The following is a 27,879-nucleotide window of genomic DNA, read 5'->3' as shown; positions in this document are numbered from 1 at the left end:
CACAACAGATTAACAAAGGTCACAGAAGAAATATAAGGACCACAAAATAAACTTCACTAAATGGATCTGTCACACATGGAGCACACTTTAGTATCTACCTCAAATGTTTCAAAGTAGAAACCACAATGCAGTGATCTCTACCATCAGTCTTCAGTGAGCATAGTAAATAATTTACTTCCTTCAAGGCTATGATGAAAAATAAATGGATCATTAATTTTTTCTTGAAGCTGAAGACAACTGTAATGTCTAAAGCCTTTACAAAATCATTTTCAGAAAGCGTTTTCTTTTATGTGAGTTTATTCCTATTTCTGTCTTTTAATTGAAAAATAGGCTTTAAAATATTTAGAGCACTAGAAACATGGCTGGGCAGTTAAGAAATGTTTGCTACCTGGACCAAGGTCTGATTTTTTGACAACCTCCTGTAATTTCTGCAATAAAATCCTAGAATCTAATATATCAGAAACCAGCATGCACATTCACATACCCACACAAAGCACACTGATATCACATAATCACAATCAAAACAATTCTTTAAACATATTTTCACTCATGAAAATTTTTTCTTATGTAAGAATTCATTCCTATAATATAGGTGTTAAGGCACCTAATGGCTTACAGAGTTTTTCTTCACCATGAAGCAATCAGGCAGGCTTGAAGTCTGAGAAATCAATCCTTCTAAGTTGATGGAATCATTTGGGAAGACTTATGAAATGCTGTCCTGCTGGAGGAAATAAGTCACTGGGGGTAGGCTTTTCTAGTTTATACCCTCTGCTTCATGCTGTAGGTCAAGGATTTGAGTTCTCAGCTTCCTGTTTTAGCTGTCATGTTAGACAGTTGTAGCCATAACACTATCTTTCTTTCTTTTTTGAGAAAGTGTTTCTCTGTAGCTTTGAAGTCTGTCCTAGAACTAGCTTTGTAGACCAGGCTGGCCTCAAACTCACAGAGACCCACCTGCCTCTGCCTCCTGAGAGTGGGATCAAAAGTGTATGCCACCACTGTCCAGCTGTCATGTACTTTCATGACGATCCTGTATGCCGCTGGAGCCAAAGGCCAAATTAATTTTTATAAGTTGACCTAGACATTATATCACAGCAACAGAAAAGGAACAAATAAAGTTTTACACCTGAATCAGTGATTCCATTCAATTGAGGAGAAATATAAAATCTAAAAGGGTTACATTACTGTTAAAATTCATAGTGCAAGTGTTACAGCTCTGGGGGGGGGAGTTATCCTGACTGTCAGAAGTCAGACTATACCTACAGCTATGAAAGGAAGGTAGTCTGGATATTTACAGCTGTGTGGAGAAAGATACCCTGATCTGATGTGGGATTCCCCTCTGTGTGATGTGATTACCGTTAATGAATAACAAAACTGCCTTGGCTTGTTGATAGGGCAGGACTTAGTTCGGCAGTGATAACTGAACTGAATGCTGGGAGAAAGAAGGGCAGAGTAAGTGAGATGCCATGGAGATGCTGAAGACAGATGCTGGGAATTTTACCCAGTAAGTCACAGCCACAAGACCATACACAGATTAATAGAAATGGGTTAAATTTATATGTAAGACTTAGCCAATAAGAAGCCAGAGCTAATGGGCCAAGCAGTTGTTTAATTTATACAGTGTTTGTGTGATTATTTCAGATCTAAGCTAGCCAGGTGCCTGGGAACCAAACAAGCAACCTCCCTACAACACTGACTGTCAGAAGTCAGGCTATACCTACAGTTGTGAAGAGAAGGTATATTGTGTAGGGATAAGTCCCGCCCCTTAGGGGGCGTGTTCGCCTCGGGCTAATGTCTGCCTTTAAATTTGGCGAGCACGCCGAGCTGTCGCTTCTGCTTTCCTGGTCTCCGCGGGAACGGTGGTTCTGTAAGTCTATTTCTACATTAAAGCTATATATATTTTTACAATCTGTCTGCATTCGTTTACGCCACTACATTTTGGCATCCAACGTTGGGCTATTTTGCCCCGACTCAAGCGGGTAGCCCTCTAGCTAACACAGCACCCTCCCGGGTGCTGTTTTTCAGTTCGTGACTCCGGCCCCAGTGCCAAGTCAAAGAAATACTTGGCCACACAGGCCCATTCTGCCTGCCTTGGCTAAGTTTTGCAGCGAAACCACACTGCCTGAATTAGCAGAAGCTCAAGTACCTGCGGTTTTGCAACAAAAGCTGCCACAGCGGCAGATTTGGTCTGACACAAAGTGACTTGGCCGGGCAGTGGTGGCGAACGCTTTTGATACCAGCACTTGGGAGGCAAGGGCAGGCGGATCTCTGTGAGTTTGAGGCCGGCCAGGCAGTGGTAGCACACACCTTTAATCCCAGCACTTGGGAAGCAGAGGCAGACGGATCTCTGTGAGTTTGAGGCCTGCCAGGCCATGGTAGTGCACGCCTTTAATCCCAGCACTTGGGAGATAGAGACAGGCGGATCTCTGTGAGTTCGAGGCCAGCCTTGTCTACAAGAGCTAGTTCTAGGACAGGCTCCAAAAACACAGAGACCACCACTGACAGGAACCGATCATTGCAGGTAAAAAATTTTTTCTTTTATAAATAAAATATCTGAACACATTACTGTTCAAGAATTTAACAGTTTTTTTAATTGTACCATGTGGGAGATTTTACAAGAGGTGTCTATCACCCCACTTCTATGGATCCTTCTGGGATTCGTAGTTTTCATTGGCACCAAATGGTTTGATAATAGAAATATGATAAAGTCTTTACGAGACGAATCCAGGATTCTTAAGGCAGAGATTGAACGCTTAAAAACAATTGAGAATGATAACAATCTTCTCAAGAATCAGTTTGAAGTTCTCCAGGCTGATAACAATCTTCTCGAGAATCAGTTTGAAGTTCTCCAGGCTGATAACAATCTTCTCAAGAATCAGTTTGGAGTTCTCCAGACTGATAACAATCTTCTCGAGAATCGGTTTGAAGTTCTCCAGGCTGATAACAATCTTCTCAAGAATCAGTTTGAGGTTCTCCAGGCTGATGTTAAGGAGAAATTCATTACTATAGAAGAGGGAACAGCTGATCTGGATCGTAAGGTTCAGTCCCTCTCTGTAGGAACTGAAACATTAGTGGCTGATATTAAGGAGAAATTCATTACTATGGAAGAGGGAACAGCTGATTTGGACAATAAGATTCAGTCCCTTTCTGTAGGAAATGAAACATTAACTGAGAGAATCAAAACTGCTGAATGTGACAATCAGATTTTGTCTAAAGCTTATGACAAATTGATGGAAAGAGTGTCAATACAAGAAGGCACAGTTTATGCCATAAAAATTATGTCCAAAGATAAGATGTTATCTCTAACGGACAAACTTCATACTTTAGAATCCTCAATGAAGGCTTTGGAACATAATTCTGGACAGGAGATTCAGACATTGCAGAAGGCAATAGTGAATAGAATTGAAAAGATTGAGGAATTTCTAAATTCTGATGAAGAAGAGCAAAGGGTAGAAGGGCAAATTTTAACTACATCTGTGGGTAAATCTCTCCGGGACAATTTCCACAAAGCTCTACCGACAGCTCTACCTGCCTTTCCAGTAATAACAACAGAGAAGGTGGTTGGTTCCAGAAACCCTAGGGTCATCAAGGAGGATACATGGGAGCCTGTCCGTATGAATGACCTCAAGGAAATTAAGCAGGCTGTCATGACTTTTGGGATGCAAGCCTCTTTTGTTAAAGAGATGCTAAGATCTTGGGCCACGACAAACAAAGCAACCCCCTTGGACTGGCTCCAGCTGAGCTCTGCAGTACTTGAGAGTGGACCACAATTGAAATGGCAATGCTTATTCAGGCAAGAGGCTAAACTCTTAGAACAGCAGGAAAAAGCAAAGGGAATTGACATTTCCCTAGATAAAATTCTAGGTGAAGGGCTCTTTTCCGACCCTCAGGAACAAGCTAATTTGGATGAAAACACACTCTCCATGTGTACTACAGCAGCCTTAAGGGCTTGGGACAGGGTACAAGACCCAGGACAGAGAATGGAATCATTTGTCAGAGTTAAACAGGGTCAGAGAGAACCCTTTAGTGACTTTTTACAAAGATTAACTAAGGCTGTACAAATGTGGAATGCAAAAGGATTTGGGGGCCTTTAAAGCTCAGATCAGCACCTTTGGAAGAATGGGTCTTGCATACACTCAATGTTGATACATTTGATTATGGCACTGAAGCATGGGTAGAAGAAGCAATTTCCAGTGGTAAAAGGAGACACCAGAATACCAAATGTCTTAATTGTGGCAAAATGGGTCATATGAAACGGAATTGTAGACAACGGATTTTCAGAAATAATAATAATAATGCATCTTTCAGAAATAATAATGATGCATCTTCTAGAAATAACAGAAATAGGAGGACTCAGCCTTCAGGTTTATGTAGAAGATGTGGAAAAGACAGACATTGGACGAATGAATGCAAGTCTACAAGAGATAGACAAGGCAACCTGATACAGTGGGGAAACGTGAGAGGGGGGCCTCACAGGCCCCCATGGCAAACACGGTTCAATAATATCCAGTTTCTGCAGAGAACGTGCCTCATCAGGACAATTAGGAAGCCCCATGCCTACTGTTACAAGCAATAATGATCAGAAAGATAAGTTACATGTGTTTTGGCAAACTTCTATACATGATCAAAGACCTAAACTGAGAGTGTGTGTAAATGGCATTTTTATTACTGGCCTGCTGGACACAGGTGCTGATGTAAGTATCATTACCCCAGAATCTTGGCATCTGTATTGGCCTCTTCAGAATGTAAATGTTCAGCTCCTGGGAATTGGAACCCTATCTCGAGTAAGGCAGAGCACGAGATGGGTTGAATGTATAGGGCCAGAGGGACAAATAGGAAAATTAAAGCCATATGTAGCCAATATCGCAATGAATTTATGGGGTTGTGACCTATTACAACAATGGAATACCGAAATTAACATTCCTGATACTTCTAGAGCCTATATTTCTGAGAATAATATTAAAAGATATTACAAATGGAGAAAACCGACCATTCGGGCTGTACAAGAACAAGCAATTGATGTCCCTTCAGAGATACCAACAGCCTTGCCTCTAAAATGGTTGACTGAGAAACCAATATGGACAAAGCAATGGCCTTTAGCTGAGGAAAAGTTACAGGCTTTAGAACAGCTGGTACAAGAACAATTAGATGCTGGACATATAGAAGAATCTACCAGCCCTTGGAATTCTCCTGTATTTGTGGTTAAGAAAAACTCAGGTAAATGGAGAATGGTGACAGATCTCAGGGCCATCAACAAGGTTATTCAATCTATGGGCCCTCTGCAATCTGGAATTCCTTTGCCCTCTTTATTACCAAAAGGATGGCCTCTCATAGTTATTGATTTAAAGGATTGTTTTTTCACTATACCTTTGCAAAAAGAAGATAGAGAAAAATTTGCCTTCACAGTGCCTACTTATAACAATTCTCAACCTTCGAGGAGGTACCACTGGACCGTTCTCCCCCAGGGTATGTTAAATAGCCCCACCCTGTGCCAATATTTTGTGAACCAACCATTGCAAATAATACGCAAGAAATTTCCCAAATCTATAGTATACCATTACATGGACGACATCTTGTTATCCGATTCAAACATGGATACCTTGAACAGACTGTTTGAAGAAATAAAGATACTTTTACCTAAATGGGGATTGCAAATCACTCCTGAAAAGATTCAGAAGGGAGATTCTGTTAATTATTTAGGTTATAAAATAGGTTTGCAAAAAATTAAGACACAAAAAGCACAAATTAGGAGAGATCGCCTACGGACTCTTAATGACTTTCAAAGACTGTTAGGAGACATTTCCAGTCTACGACCAGCTATTGGAATAACACCTGATCTAATAATTCATTTGAACAAAACCTTGGATGGTGATAAAGATTTAAACAGTCCCAGAGAATTAACAGCTGAAGCAGAAAAGGAACTGACAATGATTGAGGAAAAATTACAACAGGCACATGTGGACAGGGTGAATCCAGAGCTCGATTGTATTCTTGTCATACTACCATCAAAAATTTCTCCTACAGGAATTTTAATGCATAGAGATGATATTATTTTGGAATGGATCTTTTTACCACATAAACCAAGTAAGAAACTGAAAACTTATGTGAAAAAAGTCTCTGAGTTAATTATAAAAGGCAAGCTGAGACTTCGTCAACTAGCAGGCATAGACCCAGCAGAAATTATAGTGCCCTTCACTGCTGATGAACTAAAGAAATTATGGGAAGATAATGAACCATGGCAAAGAGCTTGTGCTAATTTTTTGGGAGACATTAATAACAACTATCCAAAAAGCAAGCGGCTTAACTTCATAAAGAGAACTTCTTGGATTCTTCCTCGAATCGTCTGTGATGCTCCAATAACTGGAGCCCGTACATTCTATACTGATGCCAATAAATCAGGGAAGGCAGGTTACAAATCAGAAGACTTGGATAAGGTGGAACAAAGTCCATATAATTCTGTCCAGAAGGCAGAATTATATGCCATTCTTATGGTGCTAAGGGATTTTAAAGAACCTATTAATATAGTTACAGATTCACAATACGCAGAAAGAGTTATTTTACATATTGAAACTGCTGAATTTATACCTGATGATACTGAACTAACCTCATTGTTTCTCCAGGTTCAAGATTTGATCAGGAACAGGCTTTGTCCTATGTACATAACACACATCCGATCCCATACAGTCTGCCAGGTCCTCTAGCACAAGGTAATGCAGAAATTGATCAATTACTGATTGGTAGTGTGCTACAAGCCTCTGAATTTCATAAAAAACATCATGTTAATAGCAAAGGTTTGAAGAAGGAGTTTTCAATTACATGGCAACAAGCTAAGGAGATTGTAAAGAAATGCCCTACTTGCTCTTTCTATAACCAAACGCCACTGGCTGCAGGGGCTAATCCAAAGGGCACCCAAAGGAATGAAATCTGGCAGATGGATGTGTTCCACTTTGCAGAATTTGGCAAATTAAAATATGTTCATCACACCATTGACACTTATTCAGGCTTTCAGTGGGCAACTGCTTTAAGTTCAGAAAAAGCTGATTCAGTAATCACTCATTTATTAGAAGTCATGGCTATCATGGGTATACCTACACAAATAAAAACGGACAATGGTCCTGCTTATGTTTCTAGGAAAATGAAACGGTTTTTTTGATTATTACAATATCAAGCATGTTACAGGTATACCATACAATCCTACAGGTCAAGCAGTCATAGAAAGATCAAATCGAACTATAAAAGATATGTTGAACAAACAGAAAGGGGTGGAAAACACCCTCAGAAATAGGCTACATAATGCTTTGTTAACCTTGAATTTTCTCAACACTAATGAGAAAGGAACAACGGCTGCAGAAAGACATTGGATAATGGAAAAGTCTACTGAACTAAATCAACCAGTTTATTTCAAGGATGTGCTGACCTCACAATGGAAGCCAGGATATGTGCTACGTTGGGGAAGAGGTTTTGCTCTTATCTCCACAGGTGAGGAAAAATTGTGGATACCATCAAAATTAATAAAGGTTCGGTTTGAAGAAGAGAAGCCACTTGGAAAAGATAAATAACAATTCTTTCATAAGGATGGCGAACATACTGATGGTAAGAAATACAGATAGGTTGGAGGCAGGGTTCTTTTCTTATCTCCACAGGAAAATACTCATCTTCAAAGAAATTGAGGGACCCTGAATATTTAATTACTGATGGATGGACACATTTTGTAAGTATTAATTTTTATTTATATGTCTTATTAAACATTTCTTCATAAATATATAGAGCTGGTTTTGAAGTTGGACTCTGGCTCAGTCCCTCTCCAATTCCAAGCCTGTTAGTAAGAGAAAAACCCAGAGTTTCTGGAGTTTCTGTCTCATGTCAAGAGCCATGATATGGGACAGAAAGAAATATGAGTTTAGAAAACATCTTTGCTTTTCTTCATATCTATCATATTTTTCATTGAATATATCTATCATGCCTTTTATTGAATATATATATGTATGTATATATATGTCTATATGATTAATGTTTAGGTTTCTCACAATGAACAATGAGTTTTTCCTGAAGTGACATTTGAAGTTTCCAGGAAGAAGATGGGGCCCCACAACAACAACTCTACCTGGCTGATATGACGTCATGATACTGATAGCACTACTACAAGACCTGTTTTGGATACCAGCTGCACAAGACGATCCCAACTTGGTTAGCTGAAATGGTGCACATCTTGTACAACATTCTGGCCAGACCTTCACAAAATACTCAGAGACTATTTGCAATTTTAAAAGACATTGATCTTGAAATTTAACCATCATTTTACTTTCACAGGATCCCCCAGAAAGAACGTTGCCCCCATGAGAGCTGGAAGTAATTCTAGAGGACGACGTCCCCTCTCCCAGTAAAGTTTACCCCTGGGTTTAGGGACATCATTTAGGGGATGGGAGGTTGGGGGAGGAATTTTATAAGCTCAGGGATCATTTTGAAAAAAAAAGAGGGAATGATGTGATAATAGATTTATAATTGTGAGTTACTGCTTTTAGACAAATATATTGGTATCAATTCTTGTATATTGAAACAAAGTTAAATTATATTGACTATTGTATGCATGCATGTTTCTATGTCTGTTTAAAACATTTTTATGTATTGACATATATTGTATTGATATATATATATTGTAAATATTTACCACATTGCAGTGTACATTTCTACCTCTGATTAAGAAAATTATATAATGTTTGTGTATTAATATATATTTGCCATATTGCAATGTATATTTGTACAGTGTTTATATTTGGAGGTCATTATCCTCATTTGTTACACAGTTGTTTATTGTCTTAGTCTTTAAGTTAGATAGATATTGAGAATTATATAGATAAATAGTCATCTAATTTTGTCATTTATAATCAGACTAATCAGGTTCTTTAGATTTATAGAGATTATCGTCAGTATAGATAGATAATCTTCAACCTCTTCAAAGAGCTGTAGAAAATGGCCTTTAATCTAACTCAGAGTTTCGTGATAGTGAGACACAATTGCTCCTGGCAACACCACTCTATTCCCGAGAGAATGTTGAGCACCAAAGACACTCCACCTGGAGCCTTTCTATTTGGCAGAACTGGCCTTTGGGCAAAGAAATGCCCATACCTCAACCACTGACACAGATACAGAGCATGCATCAATGGATAAAACGGGACTGTCATATCCTGCCAAGACAGGGTAAGATAGTTTTGAAAAGTTCCTTGCCTTTAATAATGGTATGTCAGTTATGTTAGGCCTTAGCCAAAATTGGTTGACTCAACATTGCAAACGAGACTTTGGGTGATTGCCCAGGTAGTCAGTTGTCTCTGTCAATTGTTGCACATTTTGGATATATCTCGTTTGTTGAGTCGTGTTTATTCCCTTCTCAGATCTTTGACTGAGTTGAAGATTATATAATTGTAGTTACTCTTTACATTATTTGGACTCCTTGAGATAGAATGTTTAGCAAAGCTTTTGTTCTCAATATTGTTTGTTATATTTATTATTTGTTGTTATTGTATGTAGTTGTATTTGGTTTAGTTCTGTCTTATTTAGACAAAAAGGGGAGATGTAGGGATAAGTCCCACCCCTTAGGGGGCGTGTTCGCCTAGGGCTAATGTCTGCCTTTAAATTTGGCGAGCGTGCTCTGAGCTGTCGTTTCTGCTTTCCTGGTCTCCGCGGGAATGGTGGTTCTGTAAGTCTATTTCTACATTAAAACTATATATATTTTTACAATCTGTCTGAATTCGTTTACGCCGCTACAATCTTGGGATGTGGGATTCCCCTCTGTATTCTGTGAACATGATTTATTACCATTGGTTAAAAAAAGTTGCTTTGGCCTACAGCAGGGCAGAATATAGTCAGGCTGGAAGAGAGAGAGAGAGAGAGAGAGAGAGAGAGAGAGAGAGAGAGAGAATAGGTGGAGTAAAAGAAATGTAGTTGTTCAAGCAGAAAGATGCCAGAACAGAACATTACTGATAAGCCACAGCCTATAGTGAGATTAACAGAAATGGGTTAATTTAAGATGTAAGAATTAGTCAATAAGAATCTTGAGCTAACAGACCAAACAGTGTTGTAACTAATATATTTTCTGTGTGACTATTTGTGTCTAGATGGCTCCAGAAACTTCCTGAACAGTCTCAAATTACAATCCTGGATATCTATAGCTGATAGGAAAGATACCCTGACTGTTATTAAGTCAGGCTATGCCTGAAACTGTGGAGAAAAGGTATTCTGAGTAGTTATAGCTCTAAAGAGAAAGGTACCCTCACTGTCCTGTCAGGACATACCTACAGCTGTGAAGGGAAAGTATACTGGATACCTACAGCTATAAGGAGAAAGGAATCCTGACTGTTGAGAAGTCTGGCTATAACTGAAGCTGTGGAGGGAAGGTAGCCTGATACCTAGGGCTCTGAAGAAAATGGTAGCCTGGTTGGTAGAAGTCAGGCCATACCTACAGTTGTGAAAGAAAGTGTACTGGATACCTACAGCTATGAGAAGAAAAGGTATCCTTGTAGAGGCCCCAAACCATGAGCCTATTTCCACCTTGTCTGAAGGTCAGTTTCAGGGTGGCAAAGTTGTTAACAGGTATGGCTACACACCCTGACCTAAGGTGTGGTTGTTTTGTGTTTTGGACTTTAAGAGGGCCTAGGCAGATAAATCCACTCCCCCTTGAGCAAAGGTGAGAGAATTATAAAAATACTTCTGCTCCTTCTTTTGAATTAAGATGTTTGGCCTAAGGAATGACTGCCTTTAGGATCCTTGGTCTAGGGTCGGTTCACTGCCTGAATAACAGAATGTTTTTCTCAGTAATTAAGGACTTGATGAATCAAAGTATTGAAGCAAGTAACTGTTCTAGTTGTCCTTGGCATTGTGTTAAAGCAGTCTTTTGTCTTCTTCCCCCTGTTGTATTGGGGTATAAACATAATGGGAAATTAAATGCAGGCAGATTTACAGTATTCACTGGAACTCCCTGCCAGTACTATCCTATGCTTCTGTTTTATTATTTTCACTTGTGTCTTTGATGGAGGAAGGTCATTGGCTAATAAAGGAACTGCCTTGGCCCATTTTATTGGTTAGGACATAGGTAGGTGGAGAAAACAGAACAGAATTCCGGGAGGAAGAGGAAGTGAGGTCAGACTCGACAGCTCTCCTCTCCAGAGCAGACGCCTCAGAGAGACGCCATGCCCCGCTCCCAGGCAGACACACCCGATGAAGCTCCGACCTAGAATCTTCCCAGTAAGACCGGTGCTCACAGATTATTAGAGATGGGTTGATCGGTATATCAGAATTAGCCAGTAAGGGCCAGAGCTAAAGGGCCAAGCAGTGATTAAATGAATACAGTGTCTGTGTAATTATTTCGGGGCATAAGCTAGCCGAGCAGGCAGCTGGGGTGTTGGGGACACAGCCCTGCTGCTCTTATTACTACATGTCTTCATTCTCTTTACTTATTTTTCTAATCCCCATACCCCTACCGTGGTAACTGGTATACTTGTCAAAGATGGTCCCTGACAAATACTGGCTATTGGGAAGTCCGGCTATATATGAGGCTGTGTTCCAGTGGGAGATGTTCTCCATGCAGGATGTAGCAATACTGCTCCTCTCCAAAAGAGCCATCACAGCTGGACCCTGCTTCATTCTGCTAAGAGAGCTTCAAAGCAGACATGCCCATGGCTGTTCTGTTCCACTTCCCTAAGGGAGTTTCCCAGCAGAGGTGCCCAGTGCTTTTCTGTTCCACTCCACTAGGGAGTTTCCTAACAGAGATGCCCATTTTTTTCTCAGCTTCAGCCCAAATTGTTACTTCTCTGCTTCACTGGAGTTAATGGGAAACTTGCTGAAATGTTGCAGTCTTTGGTGAAGAGTTGCTACTTCTGCCCTGCTCCTTTAAGGGAGTTTGCCAGCAGAGGTGACCAAAGCTTCTCTGTTCCAATCCACTACAAAGTTTCTTACCACTACAGTGAAGGTCTGCACCCAAAACTCATTCAAGAAATTTATTTGGAAGGGAAGAATCCAGGAGAGGGGCTGTCTTGCCAGGGCAGAAGCCAACTGAACATGTACAGAACTTATATAGGACTTCTTAGTCATAGAGTGTTCCCAGGGAGAAGATTCTCAGAGTGGGAATTGGTTAGATGTCAATCCCTGATCTTGAACAATGCAGAGATTGGCTGGATTTCATGCTCAGAGGTTGGTAGATCTTGAGCTTAGGGATTAGCTGGTTTTGTGCTCAGTTGGTCAAGGGTAGAGTGTGTTTCTTTGGCTTTTGTTTTAGGGTCAAAGTGTGTTCTGTCACTTGCCTTTTATAGTCTTTTAAGTCTGGTTTCAGGGTCAGGTGTTTCTTTCATTGGCTCTGGATTCAGAAACAAAGTGTATTTCCTTGTCTTGGTTTTAGAGTCAGGATGTATTCCTTTGTCTCCAGTTTCAGAGTCAAAATTATGTATTTCACTGGCTCTGATTTCAGAGTCAGGATGTGTTTCCTTAGCTGGCCCATTTACCCTACACATAGGACTTCATAAATTCATAAATTCATTTTACCATGAGTTTGTAAATACAAACAGTATAAAAATGACATCATAATGCTTGAAAAGATTAACACTGTCAAATTTATTTCTACAGAAGAAATAGCACTGTGTTGTAGGCAGAAGATCCTTGTTCATTCCTGGCTGCCTGGACCCAAAATAATTACACAGAAACTATATTAATTAAAACACTGCTTGGCCTATTAGCTTAGATTTCTTTTTTTTTCTTTTCTTTTTTTGGTTTTTGAGACAGGGTTTCTCTGTGGCTTTGGAGCCTGTCTTGGAACTAGCTCTTGTAGACCAGGCTGACCTCAAACTTACAGAGATCCGCCTGTCTCTGCCTCCCTAGTGCTGGGATTAAAGGCATGCACCACCTCCGCCCAGCTAGCTTAGAATTCTTATTAACTAACTTTGACATCTTATATTAACCCATTCCTATTATTTTGTATTTTACCACAAGACTAGTGATTTACCAGTAAGATTCCAGGACGTGGAGTCTGACTCCACTTTCTTTTCTCCTCTATCTCTGCTTGGAATTCCCGCCTTGCTCTATTCTGCCATGCCATAGACCCAAAGCAGCTATTTTTATTAAACAAAGGCAACAAAATATATTCACAGCATACAGAGGGGAATACCAAATCACTGTGTAGCTGATTATAAATGTTTTGGCTAAAGATCTGACCAAATACTGTATAATAAGAGGTCCTCTTTTTTATTTCAGGTAGTCAATGTCTACTGTAATATGCAAAGATTTTAAAAGATTGCTGCGCACAAAAATTTTACTCCTATATAAAGCACAAATTTTACCACACTGAATACATTTGTAGGGTTTCTCTGCAGTATAATTTTTTCTCATGATTTAGATTATTCATACATGCAAATGCTTTATCACACTGATTACATTCATAGAGTTTATCCCCAGTGTGATATTTTATGCATTTGAAGAGGACTGTGACGTACAAAGGCTTTACCACACTCATTACATTCATAGGGTTTGTCTCCAGTATGTGTTAGTATGTCTTTGAAGATGACTATGATAAACAAAGCCTTTACCACACTAATTACATACACAATGTTTCTCTCCAATATGGGTTCTTTCATGCCTTTGGAGATGACTGTGACATGCAAAGGCTTTACCACACTGGTTACATTCATAGGGTTTCTATCAAATATGTGTTCCTTTATGCTTTCGGAAGTTACTGTGACATGCAAAGGCTTTACCACACTGATTACATTCATAAGGTTTCTCTCCAGTATGGCTTCTTTCATGACTTTGAAGATCACTGTGACGTGCGAAGGCCTTACCACACTGATTACATTCATAGGGCCTCTCTCCAGTATGGCTTCTTTCATGCCTTTGTAGAAGACTGTGACATGCAAAGGCTTTACCACACTGGTTACATTCATAGGGCCTCTCTCCAGTATGGCTTCGTTCATGTGTTTGAAGAATACTGTGATGTGCAAAGGTTTTAAAACATTGATTACATTCATAGGGTTTCTCTCCAGTATGAGTTTTTTTTATGCTTTCGGAGGTAACTGTGACATGCAAAGGCTTTACCACACTGGTTACATTCATAGGGTTTCCCTCCAGTATGGGTTCTTTTATGCTTTCTGAGGTAACTGTGACATGCAAAGCCTTTACCACACTGATTACATTCATAGGGCTTCTCTCCAGTATGGCTTCTTTCATGACTTTGAAGATCACTGTGACGTGCGAAGGCCTTACCACACTGATTACATTCATAGGGCCTCTCTCCAGTATGGCTTCTTTCATGCCTTTGTAGATGACTATGACATGCAAAGGCTTTACCACACTGGTTACATTCATAGGGCCTCTCTCCAGTATGGCTTTTTTCATGCCTTTGTAGATGACTGTGACATGCAAAGGCTTTACCACACTGGTTGCATTCATAGGGCCTATCTCCCGTATGGCTTCTTTCATGCCTTTGTAGATGACTGTGACATGCAAAGGCTTTACCACACTGGTTACATTCATAGGGCCTATCTCCAGTGTGGCTTCTTTCATGCCTTTGTAGATGACTGTGATATGTAAAAGCTTTACGACACTGGTTACATTCATAGGGGTTCTCTCCAATATGGCTTCTTTCATGTGTTTGAAGAGTACTATGATGTGCAAAGGTTTTAAAACATTGATTACATTCATAGGGTTTCTCTCCAGTATGAGTTCTTTTATGCTTTCGGAGGTAACTGTGACATGCAAAGGCTTTACCACACTGGTTACATTCATAGGGTTTCCCTCCAGTATGGGTTCTTTTATGCTTTCTGAGGTAACTGTGACATGCAAAGGCTTTACCACACTGGTTACATTCATAGGGCTTCTCTCCAGTATGGGTTCTTTTATGCTTTCTGAGGTAACTGTGACATGCAAAGGCTTTACCACACTGGTTACATTCATAGGGTTTCCCTCCAGTATGGGTTCTTTTATGCTTTCTGAGGTAACTGTGACATGCAAAGCCTTTACCACACTGATTACATTCATAGGGCTTCTCTCCAGTATGGCTTCTTTCATGACTTTGAAGATCACTGTGTCGTGCGAAGGCCTTACCACACTGATTACATTCATAGGGTTTCTCTCCAGTATGGCTTCTTTCATGCCTTTGTAGATGACTGTGACATGCAAAGGCTTTACCACACTGGTTACATTCATAGGGCCTCTCTCCAGTATGGCTTCTTTCATGCCTTTGTAGATGACTGTGACATGCAAAGGCTTTACCACACTGGTTACATTCATAAGGCCTATCTCCAGCGTGGCTTCTTTCATGCCTTTGTAGATGACTGTGATATGCAAAAGCTTTACCACACTGGTTACATTCATAGGGTTTCTCTCCAGTATGGGTTCTTTCATGTGTTTGAAGAGTACTATGATGTGCAAAGGTTTTAAAACATTGATTACATTCATAGGGTTTCTCTCCAGTATGAGTTCTTTTATGCTTTCGGAGGTAACTGTGACATGCAAAGGCTTTACCACACTGGTTACATTCATAGGGTTTCCCTCCAGTATGGGTTCTTTTATGCTTTCTGAGGTAACTGTGACATGCAAAGGCTTTACCACACTGGTTACATTCATAGGGCTTCTCTCCAGTATGGGTTCGTTCATGACTTTGAAGATCACTGTGACGTGCGAAGGCCTTACCACACTGATTACATTCATAGGGCCTCTCTCCAGTATGGCTTCTTTCATGCCTTTGTAGAAGACTGTGACATGCAAAGGCTTTACCACACTGGTTACATTCATAGGGCCTCTCTCCAGTATGGCTTCTTTCATGTGTTTGAAGAATACTGTGATGTGCAAAGGTTTTAAAACATTGATTACATTCATAGGGTTTCTCTCCAGTATGAGTTTTTTTTATGCTTTCGGAGGTAACTGTGACATGCAAAGGCTTTACCACACTGGTTACATTCATAGGGTTTCTCTCCAGTATGGGTTCTTTTATGCTTTCTGAGGTAACTGTGACATGCAAAGCCTTTACCACACTGATTACATTCATAGGGCTTCTCTCCAGTATGGCTTCTTTCATGACTTTGAAGATCACTGTGACGTGCGAAGGCCTTACCACACTGATTACATTCATAGGGCCTCTCTCCAGTATGGCTTCTTTCATGCCTTTGTAGATGACTATGGCATGCAAAGGCTTTACCACACTGGTTACATTCATAGGGCCTCTCTCCAGTATGGCTTCTTTCATGCCTTTGTAGATGACTGTGACATGCAAAGGCTTTACCACACTGGTTGCATTCATAGGGCCTATCTCCCGTATGGCTTCTTTCATGCCTTTGTAGATGACTGTGACATGCAAAGCTTTACCACACTGGTTACATTCATAGGGTTTCCCTCCAGTATGGGTTCTTTCATGCTTTCTGAGGTAACTGTGACATGCAAAGGCTTTACCACACTGATTACATTCATAAGGTTTCTCTCCAGTATGGGTTCGTTCATGACTTTGAAGATGACTGTGACGTGTGAAGGCCTTACCACACTGATTACATTCATAGGGCCTCTCTCCAGTATGGCTTCTTTCATGCCTTTGTAGATTACTGTGACATGCAAAGGCTTTACCACACAAGTTACATTCATAGGGTTTCTCTCCAGTATGGGTTCTTTCATGACTTTGAAGATCACGGTGATGTGCGAAGGCTTTACCACACTGATTACATTCATGTTTCTCTCCAGTATGGCTTCTTTCATGCCTTTGTAGATTACTGTGACATGCAAAGGCTTTACCACACTGGTTATATTCATAGGGTTTCTTTCCAGTGTATGTCTTTTTATGCATTTGAAGATGACTGTGATGTGAAAAGGCTTGACCACACTCATTTCCTTCATAGGGTTTTAATGTAGTATGTGTTTTTTCAGGCGTGTGAAGATGACTGTCACATGTAATGGCTTTAATACATTGAGTATATGCAGAAGTTTTCTCTCTAGTTTGACTTTTTTCATGCCTACAATGATAATGGTACATGTAAAAGCATTACTACATTTAATACATTGTTGAATTTTTTATCTGCATGAATTAATTTTACAATTTAGTCCTATTTTAAAGAGGAATTATATGTTAACGTTTTATTACCATGTTTACAATTTTGTTTTTCCCCATTAAGGCTTGCTTTTCATCTTAGAAGATACATGATTCACATTCACAGAATCTTTTTTCTACATGAGAATTTTCGTGTATTTGAAGAGAACTGAAAAAACTCAGAGCTTTACCACTCTTATTGCATTCATAATGTTTCCTCTACTGTGAGTGATACTACATTTGCTAAGTGAGCTAGGACAAACAGAAATATTTATACAGTCCTAGTACTCATGGTGCTTTTCTGAAATGTGAGATGGTTGATATATTAACAATGAGGCTATAAAACTAATTAATTGTATACTTTTACATCAAATTCAACAAGTATAGTCAACACGGAGACTGCTACATATCTTCTGTTTGTTCTGAGAGAGAAGTATGCTATATCTTTTCACATCCCTATGCTCATGTGGCTTGTATCCAGAGTTACATATGATATACCTAGTAAAGGAAGAATAACGAATACAAGATTTCCACATTGAGTTCACACTTTATGTCCTCATAGACTTGTGGCATCTGAATTAAGGCCTCTCCACAACAGCTGCCCCTTGATTCATGACTCTAACTGCCCCTTCACTAAACTTAACACAGTCACAAGTATATGGGTTAAACTACCTTTTCTATGGACTATTAGTGTAATAGAGTTTTAGAGATATACTTATCATCTTTTCAACATGTATATCTTTTATAATATGAATAATATGAAATAAACAGACAATTTTACAGTATAGTTCTCATTGTATTATGATTCAAATGGTAATATAAGCTAAGACATTGTTTCCTTGACTTCTTTCTTAAAAGAATGACTTGTAAATGCAGTTCACCTATCTGAAATTAAGGTATATGATTTTGTGAGAATTTAATAATTATCAATGCATGTTATTATATACACTGCTGCTTTTGTTTAAAACATATAGGATGTATTACAATTCTTCAGAGGTATATTTGTATATTTATAAATGAAAATTACCTTTCATGTCTTCTAGAACTTTGACAATGTTCTTCAACATTATGGTCTTCCCAACTGTATCCTAAAATATAGTGCCAGACATTATATATTAAAAATTGTAAAAAAAAAATGTAGCTACCATTTGTAGCAAACCTTACAACCATGCCTGATTTGTTTACCCCATTCTTCTTTCTCAATCATATTACAAAAGAGCACCATTAACCAATGAATAGTTGTCCCCTTATTTGAAACATGAAAGACAATTCAGCCCTACCTATAGTAGTGAGGTTTCTGTAGGTCTCCACCATCACATCTTTGTAGAGATTCTTCTGCGAAGGATCCAGCAAAGTCCATTCTTCCCAATTGAAGTCAACATGCACATCATCATAGGTCACTGTATTCTAAAATATGCCATACATGTGTACAACCAAAAGCATGATTCTGACAACACTGTAAAGGTATACTTCTTTGACAGTATAGTCATATAATTATGGTGCTCCCCATACTTATTCCATGACACAGACATCATAATTTAATCACCAAGTCACTTTAGAAGCAAAATGAATAGGAGGCTCACCTCTGTCATTTCTGACCCTTTGAATGGGATATCACCTTACAAGAGAAATGCCTACTAACCAACAATGAAAGATATATAAACAGATCAAGAGTACAGAGTACAGATAAGAGAAACTGTATGAAAGATTAATTCCTACCTACAAAAAGAAAAATAAGATGAAAAAGCCAGATGTATTGAATCATACCTCTAATCCTTGTACTCAGAAGGCAGAGGCATGTATATCTATCTTCCTCTGAGTTGAATACCAGCCTAGTCTATGCAATCACTTCTAGGACAGCAAGAAATACATATTAAATATCTGTTTCACATGAAAAATATCAAACAAATATAAAAGAAATAACTCATAGGGTTTTGCTGAAGTTTCTACAAAGAGTTATGCATTCACTTGAACTCTTTATTCATCTACCAGAAACCTGAAGTGTCCCAATTTTAACTGCAATGTAAATAAGATTTTACTAAAAGCACTGTGTGTTTAAAGTTACAAATTGACAAATGAAAACAATAGCAATTAATATGCTGATTATAAATAATCAACACAGAGCAGGAAAGATAGATCAACAGTAAATAGTCCTCCTGGTCTTGCATACAGGTGGGCTCAAGGACTTACATGGGGGATCATAACTATCCATTGTTCCCAGCATAGGGTTTCTAATACCATCTTTTGATCAATGTAAAGACCAGGTACTCACATGGTGCATATCCATGCATACAGGTAAAATACGTAGAGGTAGACAGAGTAAACAGGATTGAATTCTGGAAGGAAGAAGGCAGAGTCATAGAGAACCACCATGGAGGTGCCAATATCAGACATGCTGCATCTTTCCCAGTAAGCCACAACCTTGTGGTGATATCCAGATTACTAGAAATGGGTTAAATCAATATATGAGAGTTAGCCAATAAGAGGCTACAGATAATGAACCAGGTAGTGTTTAAATTAATACAGCTTCTGTGTGATTATTTTGGGTGTAAGCTAGCCAGGACGACAAGTAATCCCATCTTCGTCACCAAGAAGGGAACAAAGGGCCACCCTCCTCCTACTACAAAAATATTCTTTTTAAAATAAAAATTTAAAACAAACAAAACAGGCAGGAAGAAGTTTATGCACCTGCAATCCAATGACTCAGAAGGCACAGGCAGTATTAATGTCATGAATACATGCCATTCTGGGAAACATAATGAAACCTTCTGACAAATTTTAAAATTCAAGATATGGGTGAAGCTCAGTACAATAGCATATGCTTGACAGGAACCATCATACAACAATATTAAAACAAAAGCCATGAATGCTGGCCCACTTTTAATCCCAGCACTTGGGAGTCAGAGTCAAAAGATCTCTGAGTTTGAAGCCAGCCTGGTATATAGAGCTAGTTTCAGGACAGCTAGGGCTACAAAGACAAACCTTGTCTCTAAAAATAAACAAACAAAAATGAAAACAGTGGGCTATTAAACCACCTAGGCACCAAATAGCAGCTAATTCTACTGATCTTGTGTGATTTAGTGTTAGAATTTATGATGGTGGGGAAGTTATGACAGCAAAAGAAGAAAGCTGACTGATTAGTTTCAACCACAACATGGTAGACACAAAGAACAGGAAATGGGTTGAGGCTACAGAAACTCATATTGTGGGATTCTCTTCTGTATGCTGTGATTATCATTGGTTAATACAGGAACTGCTTTGGGCTTAAGCAGAGCTATGGGAAAGAACTTAGCTAGGTGGGGAAAACTAAACTGAATGCTAGGAGAAAGAAGGTGGAGTCAGAGAGAAGTCATGGAGCCCCTCCAGAGACAGATGCTGAGAATTTTACGTAAGCCACAGTCACATAGCAATATACAGATTAATAGAAATTGGTTAAATTAATATGTAACTGTTAGCCAGTAAGAAGCTAGAGCTAATGGGCAAAGCAGTGATTTATTAATACAGTTTCTGTGTGATTGTTTCAGGGCTGAGCAGCTGGGAACTAACAAGTGGCTTCCCACAACAAACTGGTGCTTGTGTGGCCAACTAAAATCCACTTAAAATCTTAGAGAGCTTGGAAAAGAATTCTAGACACTAAATAAATAAAGTTTAGCCACATTTATTTCCCCAAATGGGGTTTGCTTACTGGTGACATGCTGCGGTTCCTTTAAGAGAGTTTTTTCTGATTCAGAGATAGCAGAAAAAAACCTGCACCATTTTGAAATGCCGGCTTTCTGGACTGTGCTGCCACCGTGAACTCTGACTTTCTGGAGGACCAGCTATGGGATCTGTGAGCAGATTGCTACTGGCAACTTAGATCCCCTATATGCCTGAAAATGGGGCAATGTACATGGCTCTCAGAGGCAGCAAGCATGCCTCTGCCATGTTGACTGGATGGAGCAAGCAGGCAGGCCGTATTTGCTCTACCAATGGCACAGCTTAAGTTCCAAAGTGCTTAGCATTTTAAGAAGCGCTCCTAAACAGTAAAGAATTACAGACACACAATAGGACAGATTCATACATAAAAGACCTCTAAATGAGACATGGTGTGTTTAAAAAATGTACATAGGCTTGGGAGAGAGAAGAAAAATATAGAAAGTTATAAAAAGAAGTAAATGGTTTATAAAAATGAAACAAAGTCTTTAAAGAAACAGAGTATAGACAATCATAAATTAAAGGAGTAAAGATAATAAAATAAATATTAAAAAGTAATAGAATAAAATAATAAGCCACATAAACATGGACTATATACAGAGTCTCTGGATTATGTATATTATTGTGTTTTCTTTAATTTTTTTGGCTGTAAAGGAGCTAAGTAACCAACATGTATATTTTAAAGGTATCATGTCTTCAGAATTTGGGTCTAAGGATTTGTTGCTTTGCAAAAGAGGTTCTCCCTTTTTTTTCCCACAAAGGATGAGAACCTGTGGAATCCCTCCAGACTAATGTGGTTTGATGAAGCAAGACTGCCCAAAAGGTCACTATGAACACACCCAAAAAATTACTTCACCAAATAAAGAGCAGGAAGCAGTTTGAAGAGAACTATGCCCATATTCCCAAATACTGTTCATAAATGTTTGTTTACATTTAAAAGGGAATATGCTATAGATATTTGCATTGGTATGGATCTTGGTTTATTGATACTAATTTAAGGTCAATTTTATTATATGCATTTCTGCTCTTGATTAAGGCATTGTATTTGTCTAGCTCATTTAAAAATGTAATGTATAATTAAAATATAGGTAAATAGAGAGTCATCTATAATAGTAATAGTTAGTAGCATGTTAGTTAGATTTTCTCGATGTATAGAAATGTATTTCAGATAGATAGGGATTCTTCAAATCTTTCAGAGACTTTCACAATATGACCTTTAAAATGTTTTAAGAGCTTAAGACTTTTCATGACAATGAGACACATCTGCTCCTGGCAGCACCAATCTACTTCAAGAGGATAATCAGCATTGAAGAGGCTCCTTATGGAGTTTGTTAGCCATTTGGGCAAGAAACTGCTCTAGGCTGGACTGCTTGATGAACTAGACATGCAGGACTCACAGGGTTCCTGATTCATGAAAGCATCTGCTAGACATTCTGCAGGACACAGAAGAAGGCAACTGATGGACTTTTCCATTGCAAGGCAGAACAGTTCTTCAAATTTCCTACTTTATGGAAAAGTCTGCTTGATAGTATGGACCCGTGAGCTGAAGATTGGATGCCCCCAACAACACAGAAGAACTTTGGGTGACTGTACAGGCAACAAGATGTCTTTGTCATTTCTAGAGTTTTGGAAGTTGCTTACAATATACTTCCTGTTTACCTAGGTAATATTATATCCTTCTGGAGTCTCTGATGGAGTTGAAGAATTGGGAGGTGATATGGAATTCCTCTCTCTATGCTGTGATTATCATTGTTTAATAAGGGAACTGTTTTGGACCTATAGCAGAGCTATAGGGCAGAACTTAGGTGGGGGGGGGGTAATTAAACTGAATGCTGGGAGGAAGAATGCAGAGTCAGAAAGAAGTTATGTAGCCTTGCCAGAGACAGATTCTGGGAACTTTAGCTGGTAAACCACAGCCACATAGTGTTATACAGATTAATAGAAATGGGTTAAATTAAAATGTAACAGTTAGCCTTAAATAAGAAGCTAAAGCTAAAAGGCCAGGCAGTGATTTAATTAATACAGTTTCTGTGTGATTATTTCAGGGCTGAGCAGCTGGGAACAAACAAGTAGCCCTCTTTACTACATCATATCACAGCCCCAATGAAAGATTCCATCCAGAGAGGCTCCTCCTACTAATAATTTCACAAGCAATCAAATGAAAGTTACCAAGAAGAGGCACATGTTAAAATACATCATCTTATCTGGGAGGTTTTCATTCAATCAATTAAATTCTAACCTGGGTCACTAGAGGCTTATGGTCATCCAAGAAGAAAATTAATTTAGTCATTTCAATGATACTCATAGTCTGCAATAGCCTCTACACTTTTCAAATGTTAAAAGTCTCTTCTGATGCTCAAAACAATCACTTGACAGTGACTTGTGGACAGAGGTTTCTGTCCTACATGGTCTCAGTCATTCAATCCCAAAGAAACACACAGAGGTCTACATTAATTATAAACTGGTTAGCCTATTAGCTCAGGCTTTTTATTAACTAATTCTCACATCTTACATTAGTACATAATTTTTGTCTGTGTTAGCCACATGGTTTGGTACCTTTTATCAGTGAGGCATTCTCATCTTGTTTCCTCTATGTCTGGGTGATGACTGCAGACTTAGCCTTTCCTCTTCCCAAAATTCACCTGTTCTCATCACCCCTGCCTGGTTACTGGTAATCAGCATTTTATTAAACTAATACAAGTGACAAATCTTTGCAAGGTACAAGACCAGTGTCCCACAGCAAATAACATCTTGTAAAAATCAGAAAACAAGTTACATCTTTCCAACATACAATGGTATAGAATATAGAATACTATTTACATTCCAAAATAGAGAAATGGAGACATAGTGAGAGAAGATTGAACCAAGGCAAGACTGAAGCACAGCAGGACAAATATCAAATCCTGTAGTTCTGTCTCAGATACACAAGGCTTCAGTTTCAAAGGGCTTAGATGGCCCTATCCCTGCATCTATTTTTCTTTTTTTTTTTTTGGTTTTTTTTTTTTGAGACAGGGTTTTCCTGTAGCTTTAGAGCCTGTCCTGGAACTAGCTCTTGTAGACCAGGCTGGCCTCGAACTCATAGAGATCTACCTGCTCTGCCTCCCGAGTGCTGGGATTAAAGGCATGCACCACTACCACCCAGCCCTGCATCTTTTCATATATCTCTGTGGTTAATTTCACTCCCTATATTCAGCTAGTTCTCCACAGAAGATGTTTTATAGTTTAGGCATCTCAATATCTTGTGGTATCAAAATGCAACCTAGGCTGTATCAAAATACAACCCTGGCTGTTGTGGAATATTATTGTAAGATGTGTTATATTTGTTTATGTTGTGAAACAATTGTTTCAATGATACAAATATGTGTTGAATTCTTTTATGTTGTATGTGTGTAATTCTGTGAAGCTATGATACTGGGCTGGTCTAAAATACCTATTTGGCCTAATGAACAGTCAGTAGCTTGGTAGAAAAGTATAAGAAGGGCTGGCAAGCAGAAAGAATAAACAGGAGGAGAAATCTTGGAGGAAAAAAAGGACGGATGACCAAGAAAAGGGGAGAAAAGCATGGGCCAGCGACTCAGATGCACAGCAAGCCACAGAATAAGAAGTAAATAAAATTTATACAGAATAGAGAAAGAAAAAAACCCAGAGGCAAAAGGTAGATGGGACAATTAGTTTAGAAATGCTGGCTAGAAATAAGACAACCTAAGACCAGAAATTTATAATAAAAATAAGCCTCAGTGTATGCCACTTTTTGAGAGCTGGGTGGCAGACCTCCAAAAGAGTAAAAACAACAACAACAGGTTTTGTCCTCATAGCTTCATGGTATGAACTCTCACAATCTCTTCACTGGGTTTCTGTCTCTGCCAAACATGGATGCCAGTAACAATGCTGAATTGTAACCACAAACTAAAAACCCAGTACCCTAAATTTTGACTCTTTCTTGTTTCCAGGACCAGCACATGATGAGTGATCCTGAAAAGCTTAACTTCTTAATTGACAGACACTAACACACTTGGACCACAGGTGTAGCAGATTTTGTATGAAATTGCTTCCTGGGATTAGGAATCACTTTGCTTACTCCTTACATAAATTGAAGGTTTATGTGGATGGAGTCTTACTCCTGGAGCACCTTGCTAGACTTCCATTCCATGGCAAGGGCCTATCTATAATAGTAATAAACTCCTTGAAAATCCCTGCTTCTTTCAGTAATTGGTTGCCACCTGAAACTACCTTTTCATTTTCATTTATTTCAGCCCCACGTGTTTTCTTTTTACTGTAGACCTGAATGAATCATCAGTAATAACCATCCAACAGATCCAATATTTCATTTAAGGAATCAGCCCATTTTTTTAAATTGTGCTTTACTAAATTTCCAGGTAATAGAAAGATTTTGGAGCCAAAATATCACACAAATGACCTCTAACTTAATCTGTTATGGAGTCTATAATTTCCAACTGAAATCCTATGATCTCAGTCTCTACTTTCTGGCATTCTTCTTAACATTTCTGTCTTCCTGGTCCTATAAGAACAGCCAATTTAGTTCTGTGTACTACTTTCTATATTTTTTTCACCACCGAAAGTCTAGATATCTTCTACACTCTTTCAAGAGGCATCATTCCCAGGTTCTGCCTAGCAACAATATTACTTTTGGTTTTCCATTTCTTTGTCCTAACTTGCATTTATGTTGCTCTGATTAAATCCTCTAACCAAAACCAGCTCAGACAATGAGTGGGGTAATCTGACTTCATCATTTTCAGAGCTTAGGATAGAAAATCAAGTTAATAGTTGAATGCAAAAATCCATGGACAAAGATTTTTTCCTGACTTTCTCTCTTGCCTAGTCTCTCTTTCATTCATGCTAAGATAGCTCCCTTTTGTAGCCCAAACCCACTTTCTTAGGGATATTGCCACCCTCATTGGAGGAGCCTTCCCACGTCAATTATCAACACAATCTCTCCCAGATACAGCAGTCTGTCTTTTATGAACCATGCCACTCTGAACACAGTTGAGCAAGTGTCCTTGTGGTAGGATCTTTTGGATATATGTCCAAGAGTGGTATAGCTGGGTCTTGAGGTGAATTGACTCACAGCTTTCTGAGGACTGCATGTTGATTTCCACCTTGGCTGTACAAGTTTGCACTTGTACAATGAATCCCCTTGCTACACGTCCTTGCCAGCATTAGCTGCCCCTTGATTTATGGAGCTTAACAAATCTAACAGGTGTAAGATAAAATCTCAAAGTTGTTTTGATATTCATTTTCCTGATGGCTAAAGATGTTGAACATGTCTTCAAGTGTTTCTCAGTCACTTTAGATTCTTCTACTGAGAATTCTGTTTAGAGGTGTTTCCCATTATAGTTGGATTATTTGCTTTGTTCTTGTCGAGTTTCTTGAATTCTTTAATATCCTAGGTGAGGAAGCCCATAATCACATGGGAAAATATGATATTTACTCACTTATAGGTGGATATTAGCAGTTAAGTAAAGTATAATCACAGTAATCACAGTTAATCACAGTACAATCCATAGACAGAGACAGGCTAAGTAACAACAGCTCTAGGGGAGATGCATGGATCTCCCTGGTAGGCAGAAATAGAACAGATCTTGTGGGTATACTGGAGGCAGGGGGGATGGGAAGAGGAAGGATCAGGTGAGCGAGGAAGGGACAGATGGGGAGAAAACAGGGAAAGATGATGGGAATAGAGAAGCTTTTAACAGGGGATGTGGAAACTGTAGTGAAAACATTCTGGAAACTATAAAAGTGACCCTAGTGACTGTTCCTAGTAATCAAGCATATGGAGGTTGAACTAGCCATCTTCTGTAACCACATAAAGCTCCCAGTGGGACTGGGACACCAAGCCAGCCACAAAATATTCAACCCACTTGTACCACCTGCAAGATATGCTGGGGCACTGGTGACTCTGAGATTTCTTAATGGCCAATAAATGACTGGTCTAACTTGAAGCTCATACTGTGAGAGGAAACCCATAATTGACACTGCCTAGATGGCCAGGAACCAGAACTTGAATGGCTCAGAGAACAGGGGTAGAACCAAATAACAGCAGACCAAGAAAAGATATCAATAAAATGATTCTTAACTATTTCTTGCTATAATCATAGGTTGACACCTGGCCTACTTGTTATTAAAGAGGCTTCTTCCAGGGGCTGATGGAAGCCCATCAGAGATCCTTACCCAAACATAAGCTTGAGCTGTAGGGATCTTGTAGAAGGAAGGAGTGAGGATTGTAGCATTCAGTGGTTGAGGAAATCAGGAGAACATGGCCCACACAATCAACTAAGTAGGGCATATAGTGGCTCAAAGAAAACTGATGTAGCAATCACAGAGTCTTCATGGCTCTGTGCCAGGTCCTCTGCATACATGCTATGGTTGTTTAGCTTGGGGTGTTTGTGAAACTCCTAACTGTAGGAGTCATGGCATCTCTGACTCTTTTGTCTGTTCTTAGGACCCTTTTCCTATTGCATTGCCTTGTCTAGCCTTGAAATAAGAGTCTGGGCCTAGTCTTATTGCACCTTGGTATGATTTATTTGGTTGATTTCCCTGGGAGGTCTGCTCTTTTTTTTTTGAAGGGAAAAGGAAGCAGTGGAGCTGGGACAATGGGATTTGGTGGAGGAGGAACTGGAATGAGTAGAGGAGGGTGAGAATTGAATCAGGATATATAGAATGAGAGAAGAATAAATACAAATAAAAATAAAATGCATTTAGTGTAAGTTCAATGATCCTTATAATCTGTAGCAGCCCAAACATCACAAATGTCCAAAGTCTCTTCTGACATTTTAGACAATCTCTTGACTGTCACATGTTGTAAAATAAAAAAATAAAGATTTACAACATATAATGGCACAGGGCATATTCCCATTCATAAAAACAGAAATATGACTGTGTTACACCTCCCATCTTAGGCAGACTCATGTGTATGTCACACCAGTGAGAACAGATAGGCAGACCACAAACCCATGAAATTTCCACACTCCCTACATTCCCACAGACATGATCTTTCAGCAACCCTACAGCTGCTACTACCAAAACCATGTACCTACCCCTATATCAGATGCATAGCCTCTGCTCAAGTGCAGGCCACATCAGCCAAAAAAAAAAAAAAAAGATAGGAAAACAGAGGTAAA

The 27,879-nt window shown here is 39.1% G+C and overlaps 1 protein-coding gene across 1 annotated transcript in view; it reads right to left on the bottom strand.

Moving 5' to 3' along the window:
* LOC142842154 (uncharacterized) overlaps positions 1 to 27,879 on the bottom strand; it is an 89,418-nt gene that overhangs the window by 19,881 nt on the left and 41,658 nt on the right. The window contains exons 2-8 of the mRNA XM_075959060.1: positions 18,328 to 18,454; positions 18,075 to 18,135; positions 17,502 to 17,545; positions 16,389 to 16,776; positions 15,886 to 16,305; positions 14,709 to 15,716; positions 14,071 to 14,288 (exon numbers count right to left, since the gene is read on the bottom strand). Of these exons, the coding sequence (XP_075815175.1) occupies positions 14,071 to 14,288; positions 14,709 to 15,716; positions 15,886 to 16,305; positions 16,389 to 16,776; positions 17,502 to 17,545; positions 18,075 to 18,135; positions 18,328 to 18,454 (2,266 nt within the window). The remainder of the gene's footprint in view (positions 1 to 14,070; positions 14,289 to 14,708; positions 15,717 to 15,885; positions 16,306 to 16,388; positions 16,777 to 17,501; positions 17,546 to 18,074; positions 18,136 to 18,327; positions 18,455 to 27,879) is intronic.

This window comes from Microtus pennsylvanicus, unplaced genomic scaffold (genome assembly GCF_037038515.1).
Source record: "Microtus pennsylvanicus isolate mMicPen1 unplaced genomic scaffold, mMicPen1.hap1 Scaffold_148, whole genome shotgun sequence".
In the NCBI taxonomy this organism is placed as follows: Eukaryota; Metazoa; Chordata; class Mammalia; order Rodentia; family Cricetidae; genus Microtus; species Microtus pennsylvanicus.
The sequence above is the reverse complement of the archived record's forward strand: the minus strand, read 5'-3'. Positions and strand labels throughout refer to the sequence as shown.